The sequence below is a fragment of the Glycine soja genome, chromosome 10 (genome assembly GCF_004193775.1).
Source record: "Glycine soja cultivar W05 chromosome 10, ASM419377v2, whole genome shotgun sequence".
Classification (NCBI taxonomy): Eukaryota; Viridiplantae; Streptophyta; class Magnoliopsida; order Fabales; family Fabaceae; genus Glycine; species Glycine soja.
Window position 1 is genome coordinate 44,155,919 of NC_041011.1, and position 15,122 is coordinate 44,171,040.

At 31.4% G+C, this 15,122-nt stretch overlaps 1 protein-coding gene and 1 pseudogene across 1 annotated transcript; both read right to left on the bottom strand.

The window, feature by feature from the left end:
- Positions 1-271: 271 nt before the first annotated feature.
- LOC114370687 (oleosin 1-like) lies at positions 272-1,071 on the bottom strand. The gene has a single exon (XM_028328079.1). The coding sequence runs from the start codon at positions 990-992 to the stop codon at positions 549-551; it is 444 nt and encodes a 147-aa protein (XP_028183880.1). The 5' UTR covers positions 993-1,071; the 3' UTR covers positions 272-548.
- A 3,816-nt stretch (positions 1,072-4,887) lies between these two features.
- Positions 4,888-9,106, bottom strand: LOC114371796 (annotated as a pseudogene).
- Between the last annotated feature and the right edge of the window lie 6,016 nt (positions 9,107-15,122).

Genomic DNA, 15,122 nt, shown 5'->3' on the forward strand with positions numbered 1-15,122 from the left:
AGAAAAAAACTAGTAAATACTTATACAATGAAAAATATGATTAGAAAGGGAAAATCTTACTAAGGAAGTTTCCCGGTGAAAATTAGTAGATGCTCTATATCTGACAAAACAATGAACATTGCTTCAGGCTTCGAAGTCCAAATTTTTATAATTAATCTTATTAAAATACCTCTTTTTATGATGAATCAAATATTTTATTATTTTCAGGTATGCATATGGAGGGGGAGGGGGGACGTAAAATTAAAAATTAGAAAACAAGCAAACCGATTCATAAAAAAAGGAAATAAATAAATAAATAAGAGTAGAATAAAAACACAAATGGATCGTCCTTGAATAGTCGCAGCATGCACACAAAATTAAGACATTACAACAAGTGATGATGAGCGAACACCCACAATAAACGAAAATACAAAGAAAAGAGAGATTCAAATTCAACTTTAACGCTCAATCATGCATTCATTCATTCATAAATGGTAAATATAAACTAACTAGACAAAGAGAGAAATATTCCACGAGATGGATACGATCATGTGCGTGCGAGTGCAGAATTAAGAAGCCTGGACCCCGCTGATTTGTTGCTGTCCGTAGTCCTTGATCTCACGCGCCTTGTCCATGATCTTGTGACGCGCGCTGTCTAACTGATCCGCGCCAGGTGGTTGCTTGCCGGTGACGTACCTGTAGATCCACGCCAGCACCGTGATCGCCGCCACACCGAACCCACTCGAGGCGAGGAACCCCAGGCTCAGGAGCGCAACGGTGATTACGGCGGGGACGAGAACCGGACTGAAAATGACGAACAGCGGGGTGACGATGGTGAGGGCAATGACGGTGGCGGCGAGGATCAACGAGGCGAGGATCAAGAGGGAGCCGCCCGCTGTGACGGCGGTGGCGGCCTTGACGACCTGGTGGGTGGAGGAACGGGTTTGTTGGTGTGGATCGTTAGGGTAGCGGAGGGGGTATTGGTGTTGTGGTTGGTAGTGAAGCTCAGCCATAATGTGTGGGAATTATGAAAATGAAAGAGAAGAGTTTTGAGTGAAGAGTGAGTGATTAGTGTGATAGGGTTTGAGGTGGTGGGAATGGGGGTATAAATGGAGAAATTGGTGAATATAGGGCTGTGTGGCAACACCTGAGGAGGTGGTGTGGCACGTGTTGGAAAGCTTTTCATGCAAGGCTTGCATGCAAAAACCATGCCAGGGTTTGATGACACGTTAGGTTTTGTACCTATTTTTTGTGCTTTGGTTGTTTGTTTGTTGCATGTTTTGGACCAGCCTTAACACTTTACAAGGATCGTAGGTCAACATGTGTATGTGCTGCTCTAGCTTCTATATGGCCATGTTCATGTATGTGCTAGTAGTTTATTTCAGTTTTTGTAATGAATAATTGCAATGAAAGAAAATGTAATTAATAAAACCGTTTTAATATACCAAGACAAGATATATAAAGCTTCTACTTTCTCTAACAATTATATATATCCACAAAACGCTATCGATTTATATCAGAACGAACTCCATATAAATATATTTGCCATAAATATAACAAGGAATCATACTCATATAGGACATTAGCATATGCATAACTAAAATAGCTCTGATTGCATAAAGCAATATTTGAGAATGAGTTCATTAGTGTAATTATTTTTTTTGATAGTAAGAATCCAACACATGCTAAAATTTTATAATAATTTTATGTACATTTATCCAACTAATTAAATTAGACCTATTGATGGTTTAACTTTTTTTATTTTTTTCTTCCAAAAAATAAGCAAATACTATGACAAGACAAACCACACACTAGTAAGTCATGTCACTCTCATTATGTAAAATCATAGGAAAATCAGTCAGAGTCATGTTATTTTGTGAGAATGCTTCAATCATGTGGGATCAATATAGGCTTAAAGGAGCACTCAAACCAGGTGTATTTATCCCTAAGGCTTACACTCCGAAGAGTCCGTCAAGGCCTCTTCCTCCTAATTCAGGTCCAACCCAGAAAACATTTTAGCACACAAACTATATCTATGAACTGTACAAAACACATGACTCCTCAATTGTTTTCAAAATAGATTTATTTCGTCGTGTTTGTGATTAAACTCGTCGGGTCCCCATAGTGATTCTCATTACAATACTCGTTGCACATTAACTCGTCGCCCTTAAAGGGTCTTAGCATTAACTCGTTGCCTTTAAAGGGTCTTATAGTCGCACGATTGTACAATTAATAGTTCATAACTCAATGCACACAATATCTCAATGCACATATATATTATAAGTTAATACATACTCAATAAATCACATACACTCAGTCTCAATTACAATGGTATAATCCCAATTTAACACGTTATCATACCTCATGAATCATATACACTTTACCTATGAACTATGCAATACACACGACTCTTCAATTGTTTTCAAAATAATTTTATCTCGTCGCGCTTGTGATTAAACTCGTTAGGTCCGCATAGTGGATCTCATCACAATACTCGTCGCGCAAAAACTCATCGTCCTTAAAGGGTCTTACAATTGTGTGATTGCACAATTCATAACTCACAACTCACTACACACATCCTAATACACACGTATTTCAACATTCATCACAGGTTCAATTTATCACATATATACTCACAATTTGAATCACCATTTCATAATCTTAATACAATAATTTATACAAAAGGTTTATTACAACATGGAGAGGTAAAATCCCTCAAATAATTTCACACAATTATATCAAAATCAATTAATCAAAACATAGGTATAAAAAAATGAAAACACCAAAAGTACTTTATTTTATCAATCAATTTGCATCAGGACATCAATATTGTATTTATAATCATAAAGGAAAAATTACAATTTAATAAACATCCCAAAATAAACTCAATTTAATTCTCTAAGGATCGGTACACATGTTCATTCTAACTCTAATTGCGATAAACTCATCTCCTACCTCTAAGTGGGCTCACGTGTGTATTGTGACAGCTATAGCGGCATCTCTAGTAGTTTCCTGAGATTCCTCAAGTTTTTGCTCTGGCTGCTCTGATAGGGTTTCCAATCGTTAGAGAGAAGGAGAAGGGATTGAAGCCTCCATTTTACTGTCTACGTGCGACGAGTATTTCTCCCTCCATAGACATTATTTTACAAATCCTAACAGTGAAGATGTGAGAAAATTAATCATGAACCAAGTATTAAAATTTCATCACAGTCCAACGGTTAAAAAATCCAGGATCGTTTTTTTAATTCAGTGTTTATTTTTACTCAAACAAATTTGTTTGTTATTTTTTTTAAGAAAAAATGAGTAAAATATTTGTCAAGCGGTCTAATTTATTATTCCCGGCCCTACCATCGTATGCCAAGTAAAACGACTGTATATTCACATTCAGAAATATGAATAGCCTGACTTCTATGATGGCAAACTATAGACAATTAATTTCTATAAGAACATCAATTAACTATGGGATGGAAAATATAAAGTCGTCCATTTATTCCATTGACTGTAAAATGGAATGTTATTTCGGGCTATTTGTCCAGGTCAAGCTTGATTAGATAGAATGGTGTTTTTCAAGAAGGAATATCCCAGCCACCATTCTTCCATATTGGCTCAATTTATATTAGTCTTTCACATTAACATTTCATGAATTTCACCAACATTAATTACTTAAGTGTCAAGCTTAATTGATTAAAATTTCGAGGAAATGAGAAGTGGAATAAAATGTCCAATTTGTCATTCTTTATTGGTGCGTATAAAATTAAATCAAGCAAAATAGATTTTGATTAATTCAAAACAATATTCAAATAATTTAACGTTAATTTTAATATACTCAATTATTTGGTTTTATTCACTTTTAAAATAAAAACCTTTAATAATAAAGAATTTTGTTTAGATATTTTTTAAGGTAAAAGAAACTTTTAATATGGATTTATTTTTAATCCACCAATGCGTTTTTATTACCTTTTAGATTATGAATCAATTAATCATGAATTATACAATTACTAAATATTTTTGTTATGAAGATAAAAAGGATATGTGAAGATAAAATGAAAGAGAAATAAAGAACATATTGAATTGATGAAAAAAGATGAAAATTATACAATAAAATTTCTTAGTCATGGCCGATGTGATATAAATATGTATATTTACATTCGTATTCTAATGAATAGTAAAAAAGTAATCAGGAAATTGAGACTTTATTTAAAATATTTGAGATTTTACTTAAATATTTGAAACTCAATAATACTAGGGTTGAAGATAATTTATGAAAAAGAAGCTTATAACTTATAAAATAAATATGAAAAAGAAGATTTGAAATTCAATTATAAAATAACTCATAAATAAATATTTTAGATTTACATGATAAACACTCACTAAAAGAGTTATATTACCCATATAACACTTTTATATATCTTTATTCTTTGCATTATTGATGGCATCTTACATGTATCTCTTTATCAATTTAATATATCTAAAAACACCGTTAATCGTCACTAATTAGGCAACTGTTATTCTCTGTCTAGCAAAACACCCTATGCTGATATGCAATGCATCAACACACGTACGTACAGTCTTACACCCTCTCCCTCAGCCGTTTGATAAGTGCCTCACTACTCTGTAGCACGTTCCCAAACTCTTCTTCTGCGCCAAAACGACATCTTTGGAATCGGAGTAACCTATTTCGTGCGCTGGTCTATCTGCTGCGGCGTCGTTTTCGGGTTTCGGTGTCGTGCAATCGGACAAAGACCAACCGAGTGAAACGGCGTCGCGGAGGGAGTTGAAGATGATCATGTCCCCCATCCTAAACGGCACGTCGCTCCATTGCTCAGATACACTCACACCGTTCATTTTAGTTTGAGAAAAAATAAAAGGGGGATTGAGAGGATTTTATAGTGTGGAGAAGTAGAAAACTTAGGTGACATATTGAGGTCCACTGTTTTAGAAGAAAAAAAATAGTCGTTTTGAATATTATATGCAGATAAAATTAATAACTTTTTTCATTATACATGTATTATTAAGACCTTTGTTAATTTCGTTATTTGGGATTTTAAAGCAGGAAAATGGATGATGTGTGGAACCCGAAAAATTGTGTCATGGGTGTGATGGTTGTGTTTTTACATTATCTTGCATCAACATACTAATCGTAGTTCTCATTAATAATGGTCTAAATTGATGGCTTTACTTATAAAAATTAAATAAATTATTGAAATAATTGAATAAGAAAAAGGTATTAAATATATAGAATCACTTTTATATGTTACATGGATGTTCTAATTTACATATGTACCATTATTTGAAATTGTATGACAATTTTTATAGGAAAAGATGAAACAAAGTTTACTTAAATTCATGACTAACTATTTGAAATCTCACAAATTTAAAATATTTTGAGTTTAGTTTTTCTTTTTCACGTAAAATGAATAACAGATTAGGAGGTTAAACATTTAGATAAATGAAAGCAATCACAGGATTTGAATATTGCTTTGATTAGCATGTGCTGACTTCAATTTCTTGTTTTTTAAGAAAAACAGAGTAACAAAAGGAAGCGTGTGTGATTTCCTGTGCTGTTATAATTTATGTTATTACAATAAATGAAAGAGAAAACAAAACCAACAAAGGGAAAAACAAAAGAATGAGAATAACAGACAGATCAAACAAAATAGAATTGATACATAAAAATCTCCAACTCAGCTTTGGATTGGATGGGAAATTCAGAACCCAAATGAAAGGCAAGCCAGTGAGTTCTAACCCACTGACTAGTTCTTTGATTTGATCATCACTCAGAAATGTCTCACTGCCAAAGGAACATAATATGACTGATTTGGCAGGAAAACTATCTAACTATTTGGACCACACTTGATGGTTCGGGGACTAGTGGACCGGATAAAACAACCGGTTTTCGAAATTGCGTTTCTATGTAGTCTAAGTAGGGTCGTTCTATTTCCTTGCACGTTTTGAACACTATGAATGAACACTCACCAAGGCTTAGCAACACTCCTCATGGTCGAAAAGTAGTGAAGCTTAAAGTAAAAATTGAGAGAAACCATTTTTACTTTAAAGAAAAAAGTGATATGTGAGGTTTTATAGACATCAAGTATGATCTTTTTTAGTTTAAAAAACTAATAACAAATATTGATAGGCCTAAAGTTATTTTATTTTTGGACCGATCATGCACTCACTCGTAACCAGTAAGGTTTTCTTCACCAAATCTTGTAAAGAGTACCATGAAGTCCATGACCTCAAAGGTCTTGAGGGAAATTATATTGGAGTTTTGAGGATACCTAAATTGTTGTAAAATAAGCGTAACTTACAAAATTACGGGAGATGGCTGCACACACTTTTTTTTTATTGAATGATAACCTATTTAAATACAAATTTATTGTACAGAAAGAAACAATGATAACTTATTTCCTAAATAATAACCAATCACTAACATAACCGCTAGTAGGTAATAGAAAATAAAACAAATAATCCTAAAAACCTGGTCAAACAATTAATAGAAAATAACAAACTAACAGACAACTGCTGATACACGTTCAACACTCCTCCTAGTAGCTCAAGATTTAATGTAGTTGTATCTATGTCTATCTTAATGCTCTCTTTTTCAACACACAATGACTTTGCTTTAGTAGCTATTCGTGCAACCTCCTTGAAATTTCTTACAGCACTAGCAACTTTCTTTTCTAATTCTAGTTTAAGGACTCTTTTATCTATGAAAATAATCATTTGCTTGAAGGATGTTATACCTTGTTGGATGCTTGACTACATCTCTTTAAATCTAGAGACAATTTTATTTATCTTATTTTTTACAACTTCTAAATTATAGTCATTGTTTGTTCTCTCTGTTTCTTTTTGTTTAACTAAAGTAAGGAGTTGTTCCAATTCACCCATTAACATATCCTTTCTTTTACAAAGGATCTCTTTTTCTTTTTTATCATTTTGGATTGAATGCTCAATGGTATTATTCAATTCTAAACAAGCTTCATTCATAAATTGTGATTCAATCTCCAACTCCATCTTTTTAACCTTCAAGGCTTCAGAGGATCAAAGCCATTAGTCCATTTCTTTTTAATAGACTGACGATGTTCTCTTCATGGCAGAATCTGTATTATTTAAAACATTCGTTGCATAATGGTTGAGTGAGATTGCGCATTGTTCCTCAACAGCTGCATGATGAAAATGACCTAATCTTTTGTGCCAGAATTTTGTATTGTTTACAATAACTGGATAAGCTACTTGCTCCTCCTTCAATGGATCAAATGAGAAAGTTTTGCCTCTCATTTTGATATTGAAAATTTCATTGTCATTGACATCTTTAATCAAACAGTGCTTATTTTCAAATATGACTTTAAACCCCTTCTCAATCAATTGTCTCACACTTAGCAAGTTTTGATGAATCTCAGGTACATACAAAACATCATAAATTAATTTTGTACCTGCACAACTTTCAATGGCTACAGTGCCCTTTCCTTCAACAGTGATAAGATCACCATTGTCAATTCTAACTTTTGATACCTGTGACTTGTCCAACTCTCTGAAAAGCTATTGATCGTGGGTCATGTGGTTGGTACAACCATTATCCACTAGCCAACATTCATTTGAGTTGTTGCTGGTAAAACATGTTGCTGCAAACATTACTCTTCTTCTTGTTGATCCGCAACTTGAGCCACATTCTTTTGTTGAAAATTGCTTTTGCAAATTCTCACATGATGTCCCAACTTGTTGCACTTTTCACACTTAACATTAGGTCTTCTCCATCATTTGAAAGGAGGATGACCTAGTATGCCACAGTGCTTGCAAGAAGAAAATCCTTTGTTGTCTCCATTATTGTTGCTAGTGTTAGTTGTTGCTTCTTAGGTGTTGAAATTATTCTTCTTGTATTTCTTCCACTTGTTTTTCTCTCATTGGTTAGTTTGCAATGCTCCTTCCATAAAACCCCAGCCCTTATTTTTCTTTTCTTCTCTTGGGCTTGTAAAGCATTTACAAGTTCTGTGAAGGTAAGTTTGAACAGATCTTTAGTATTCTCCATGGATGTAATAGTAGTCTCAAATCTTTCAGGGATAGTCACCAGTATTTTCTCAACTATTCTTGAGTCGAAAAAATTAGAACCAAACAATCTTACTTTGTTAGCAATGCTAAGAAGCTTGTTAGCATACTCTTTAATTGTTTCAGACTCCTTCATTTTTTGCATCTCAAATTCTCTAACCAAATTTAGGGCTTGCATTCCTTTAATCCTTTCTTTTCCTTCGTATTCATTCTGGAGGAAACTCCAGATTTCATATGCTGATTTGATGGTCATGATTCTAGTAAAAATTTCTTTTGTGACAGCAGCAAACAAAGTAGCCCTTGCCTTTTACTTTCTTGCTTTCCTTTCTTTTTGATTTTTTATCTAAGACATTGTTAGATTAGTTGGTAAGGAAAGAACTTTGTAGTCTTCCTCAACAACATCCCACAGATCATTTTTCTCCGGATGTGTCTCTATTTTTGCTGCCCAGATTTCATAATTGTCACCATCAAACACAGGTGGTGCTAGTATTGTGTATGGTGTTTCAAAATCCATTTATCAAATGAATTGAAGCAAGGTGTTTAGGCTTTTTTGTGATGGCTTTCACTCAATTCACTCATAGTTCCTTCTTAAGAAGAAGGGTCTAGATACTAATCTGTTGTAAAATAAGCATAAATCACAATATTAAAGGAGATGAATGCACACTTTTTTTATTGAATGATCATTTGTTTAAATATAGATTTGTTGTAACAAAAAGAAGCAATACTAACTGACTTCCTAAATAATAACCAACCACTAACATAACAATAACAAAAAAACTTGGTCAAACAATTTATAGAAAATAACAAACTAACAAGCAACTGCTGATACACGTTCAACAAAAGTGAAGGCTTTTTAAGATCCTCAAAAGTGATGTTTCTTCCTTCAACATTAGCAAACCTTGAAGGCACACTAATGTAAGCATCAGAAATGGCAGAGTAGACCGAGAAGTGAAAAAAATTTGATGTCAAGTTCAAAAGATAATTTTGGGAGCCAGTGTTGTGCAAAGTCAAAGAAAACATAATAGGGTTTGAGTTCTAATGAAAGGGACTTCACCTGACCTTGAGTGAGGTCAAGAGCATGCATGAGATCTTCTCTGTGTTGAAGGTTGATAATATTCTATATTCTATATTCTATATTCTATACACCAGATTTTAGCATCGTTAGTACCTTGAATCTTAAATCCAATTCCAACCTAGGAAGTCGATCCTCTCCGGTCTTCCCCAAGAAATGTTTGCAGCCCTCTTCAAGATTATTTTCAACCCTTGAATGGAAGCTGATTGTGACACCCTCTATCCCGACATACATATAAATAAATAAAATATATAAAATTATTGATCAACAAATTCACGTGGGTAAAAGGTTCACATTCACTTCACTATTACCAAATAAGACTTATTAAAAATATATTCAGCTCAAAACAAGATCGTCAAAGTTTACAAAAAATGTTTTGTTAAATCAGTGAGGTAAAATAAAATAAAATAACATCATGCAATTAAAATAAAAACTCATCCCCAATGTCACATCCTATCAGAGTTTGGTTGTGTCCCAACGTCCTCTGGCACAAGGTTCTTTAAAGTCATCCACCTAGTCATCTGTTTTCATGAACATAAAGTTCAAGATCATTACACGATCCAAACACAAATTACACACAGGGAGTGAGTTAGCACATAAAAAAATAACAAAACAAATAAACAAGATGTAATAAAAATAAATTATGGAAATATTTATAACGTAATTTAACTTAATACAACCTATGTCACTTCACCACTTTATCTTTAAAATTCGTTTTTCAATCACTAATCACATTACACATGAATCACACACTCGAGTCAAGACGCAATAACACTCATCAATTTCATAATAAAAAATTAGCAAGCATTATGCAACAATTATACTAAGACTCAAACCTACATGCAATGTGATACCATGTTAGTGAAAAACCACCCTCGAGTGCTTAGGAGTACATAACAAGACACACCACACAATAGGTATGTTGGGTCACTCTCACTAAGTAAAATCATAAGGTGACTAGTTAGGGTCACTCCGTTTTGCGAGAATGCTCCAACCGTATGGGATCAACATAGGTTTAAAGGAGCACTCAAATCAAGTGTATTTACCCACAAGGCCTAGACTCAGAAGAATCCGTTAGGGTCTCACCTTCTTGATTCAAGTCCAACCCCTAAAACAATTTTTGCAAGCAGACACTACTCATGAATTATACAATACCAATGACCTCACACTCGTGTTTCTAACACGTTTAACACATTGCGCTACAATTTAACACTGATTCCTAACTAAGAAACCTACATTTTCCCTTTAACACTATGAATCAACATTTTTCTCAAGATAAACACTGGTTGGATTATTGTATAATTCACAGCTCACAACACAAGTAATGTCACATCAAGTGTTAACCACACACTTATTCACAACTAAAACTCATGTTTACAACTTCACATCTCATTATGTCACAATCAATCATCTTATGTTTACGTGTATTTCGCAATTTAACACATTCAATTTTGTACTTATATTCAATCTCCATAACAATATTATAATCTCAAAGTAATATACTATTCTACAATTCATCATATATTCAATTTATCACTTATATACAATTTCAATCATAATTTCATAATCCCAATATAACTATTTATTACGCTAATCTTATACAAAACACAAATAAATTATAGAAAAATATTTCTCAATCCATGGGGAGTAAAACTCCTCAAACAATTTCACATAATCATACAAGAAGAATTTTAATATAATAAACATCCCAAAATAAATCCTAATTTAATCCTTTAAGAACTCCTACACATGTTCATCATTCTAACCCCAATTGTAATAAACTCATCCCTTACCTCTAAGTGGGCTTACGTGTGTATTGTGACAGCAATAGCGGCATCTCTAGCGGTTTCCTGATATTCTTCAAGTTTGTCCTCTGACTGTTCTGATAAGGTTTCCAAACGTTAGAGAGAAGGAGAAGAGATTGAAGTCTCTATTCCACTGTCTAAGTGTGATGAGTATATCTCCTTTCAAAAACATTATTTTACAAATCCCAACGGTATAGATGTGCGGAAATGAATCACGAACCACATATCAAAATTTTACAATAATCCAATGGTTAATGAGTTTGAGATCGTAATTTTATTGAGACAGTTTTGGGCTTCTGCGGGAAAAAAAAGCTACGATGAAAAGCGTATTTTTCTCAGCTCCCACATGTTTTCATAATTCCCAACGGTTTAAATTTTCAGAAATAAGTTCCAAACTTGGTACTCTAATTTCATGACAATCTAACACTGAATGAGTCCGAGATCATCGTTTTTCTGAGACAGGTTTGATGGTATGTGAAAAAAAAAAGTTTTGGGAGGAGGAGAAGAGAAAATGAAATTGAGAGGATGAGGAGGCGTAAAAAAAATATCGTGAGTCTCAAAACTGACCTAAGATACCTCTATTTATAACTAGGGTATTCACCGTCTTTTATTTACTCTATTTTTTCTTTGTTTATTATTTTATAAACAAATACTCTATTTTATTTCTTATCAAATGAATAACTAGGGTATTCACCATTTTCTAAAACTATTTTTTTTTACTAAAAAACTTTTTTAATTTATTTTAAAAAAATAGAATGTTACACTCATCCTCTCCCGCAAGAAATGTGTGGAGCTCTCTCCAACATTGTTTTCAATCCTTGAATGTATCAAATGGAAACATGCAATTAAAGTAACCCTAGCATATAATGTAATACTGTCACAAACTTTTTTTTTTCTCAACCCCTTTTTTTTCCATAAAAATTAAGGATACGACTAAAAGAAAATTACAATGCTCACACATCATATTATATTCAGTCGACCAATCTAAATTCCTTTGGTCTCCCTTGTTATCTCACCCCCTCCCACAAACAACATATTCACTGTAACGTGGCCTCTCAATTTTGCCCTTAATGATTTAGATGGAGATCTTACATAAAGAACTTAATTGAACTATTACTTAACTCTCATTTTTTTTAATGTTTAAGATTATTGCGCACATATTAAGAAACGTTTAATGGAACCTAAAATTGATGTCTTTAGACTAAAATCACCTTATTCAATACTTAATCTTTAATACCTACTATACCATTAACATTGAATGTTAAATAAAGATATATTTGAGAAAAAAATAATTATACTTTAAAATTCTAAAACATCAATTATTTTGAGGAAAAAAAAACTAAAACATAAAAAGATATTGGAAGAACATATTATTTTAAAAAAACACGATCAATATATATGAGCCTTTTAAAATTAAAAAATTAAATTTAACTTAAATGACGTATATAATAATTAAATCTAAAGTTAAAAAGTGATATAAAAATACGTGATGGCTCCTCTCCTCATACACTACTATTGTTTTTTTTACAACTTTTTCAATATATATATATATATATATATATATATATATATTTATATATATATTAGGTTTAAGCAATAATATAATAAATATTTATTGTATATAATTAAAATTTATAATAAATAAATATTTTAAATATATAGATTTTAAATTTATGATAAATAATTTATATTGCAACTTAAGACTATTGTTATTTATTAACAAGTTTTTTTTTATTATTGTAGCGAAATTTAGAAATAAAGCTGAAAGGAATAAATCGAAAGAGATGAGTAATTAAAAAAAATCCTAAAAACACTTTCATTCAATAATAGCTCCTAAAACTAAATCACTTTAATTAGAAAAATAAAAGTTGTAAATATATTAAAAATGTATCATAAACTTAAAATATTTAATACTTATTTTAAATGATTAATTTTTCAATAAAATGTATTTAATACTTTTAATTAATATTGTTAAGATATTTAACAATAAAATTTTATCTGTAATTTTTAAAAACAAATAAATACAACTTATGTTGCATATAATTTTCAACAAGGACATGTAAAATATTTTATATTACAATTTATCTCTATTTATATACATTTTCATTTAATGCATGTGCAGAAAGAAAATACAAATTTTCAAAACAATAGAACTAATAATAAGAGTGGTCCTCCACTAAAGACTTCTGAAAAGTGAAAACAGCCCTTAATTCACAAAATGGGTGGTTGAAATGACTAGCATCAACCAATGATCTCTACCTACCTTTCCCGCTTTCATTAATTATATGTTTTTATGTTTAAATTTGAGTCACTTTTAATTATATACTTTTTTAATTTTTTTATACGAGATTATGAGTGTTATGTATCAAAGATTAATCTGATTGATATGAATATAATAAAGTCTTAAGCCCAACAAAAATTAATAATTTATATTTGATTTTTGAAGAAAAATAATTGATATTAGTTGCAATTTGCAAACGTGCAAAGCGAACACATAAACATTCTTAAAAATTTAATTAGAATTAACTGACACCGTAATAAGTAATTTACATTATGAATCTAAAAAAATTACATTATGATCTAATTAAAGATTATTATATAATAAAACTATTCATTTTAATAAAAGGTGCTTTAAAGATTACATTAAAAAAAGTTATTTTAATTGATTGACATTAAAAAAAATATAATGACAATATGTATAAAAAAATACAATGATATTAAAGTTAATGACTCATTTATTAGAGCAATTAGGGTCACGATGAAGACCATATAATAATTAAAAGATTAAAATATAATTTTCATCTCTTATTTTTTTAAAATATAATTTTAGTCCTTCTATTTTCTAATTGAAATTTTTATTTTTTATTTTTTAAAAACTCGTAATTTTAATATTTTATTTTTTAATTGAGATATTCCCTCCACTACTTTTAAAAAATATGTGATTTGAGTCCCTTTGATCTATTTCAGACTTGTTGACTATATATTTTTTAATTCTTTTTAATAAATTAAGCTAGTTAGTAATTAAATAATTAAAATAAAAATATTTTTCATGGTATAATAAACAAACCATTGTCCGCCAACGTTTACAAAAGACATAGATTAATGTTTGAAATTAATCATAAGGATTAAAATTGTAGATTTTTTCAAAATGGAAGACAAAATGTCTTAATTAAAAAAATAAAAGGAGATTTTATAACATCCCAATTTTCGTAAACTAGATTAAAAAGGATTGTTATTTATAAATAAATAGAGTTTAAAATAAATGATGAGATTTTATAAATAAATAAATAAATAAGGAGATATAATTATTAATTAAAATAATGATTTGAGAGAAAATAAGAAAGATATTTTATTTATTTGTTTGATAGAGAATAAAATAAAGTTTGTTTTTATAAAATAATAAATAAATAAATAGAGTAAATAATAGGTCGTAAATGCCCCTAGCTATAAATAGCAACATGCTAGGTCACTTTTCGGACTGACTCAGTCTCCTCTGCCTCACAATTTCGTTTCTTCTCTCTTCTCCCAAAACCTTCTCTTTTTCCCACAGGCCACCTAACCTGTTTCAGAAAAACGACGATCTCGGACTCGTTCACCATTAGACCGTCGTGAAATTTGAGCACCACGTTCGCAACCCAATTACGAGCATTCTCACCGTTGGGAATTTCGATATTATGTCTGAGCTAAGAGAAATACCCCTCGCATTGTAGCATTTTCCTTTCCCGTAGAAATCCAGAGCTGTCTCGGTAAAACTATGATCCCGGTTTCGTTAACCGTTGGATTTTTATGAAATTTGGATATGTTGTTCGAAATTCAATTTCGTACGTTTTCACCGTTGGGATTTGCGAGATAATATTTGTGGAAGGATAAAAATAAATCGCATGGTGACAGTACAAGTGGAGGCTTCAATCCCTTCTCTGTCTCTTTGACGTTTAGGAATTCTATCGGAGCAGCTAGAGGAAAAAAAATTGGAGGAATCTCAGAGAACCGCTAGAGATGCTGCTATTAGTGAGAACATGTATAGGGATCCTTAGAGATATCAATTGGAATTAGTTTTTGGGTGTTTTTGCAATTTTTATTTTATCCTTTTAATTATTACAGTGAATTATATATGTTTGATGAATCAGTTGATGTCCCAATGAGAAATTGCTATGAAATTGATGTGTTCTTGTGTTGAGTGTGAACCCCTTAGAAAAATTAAGCAAATTATATTTTAAATAATA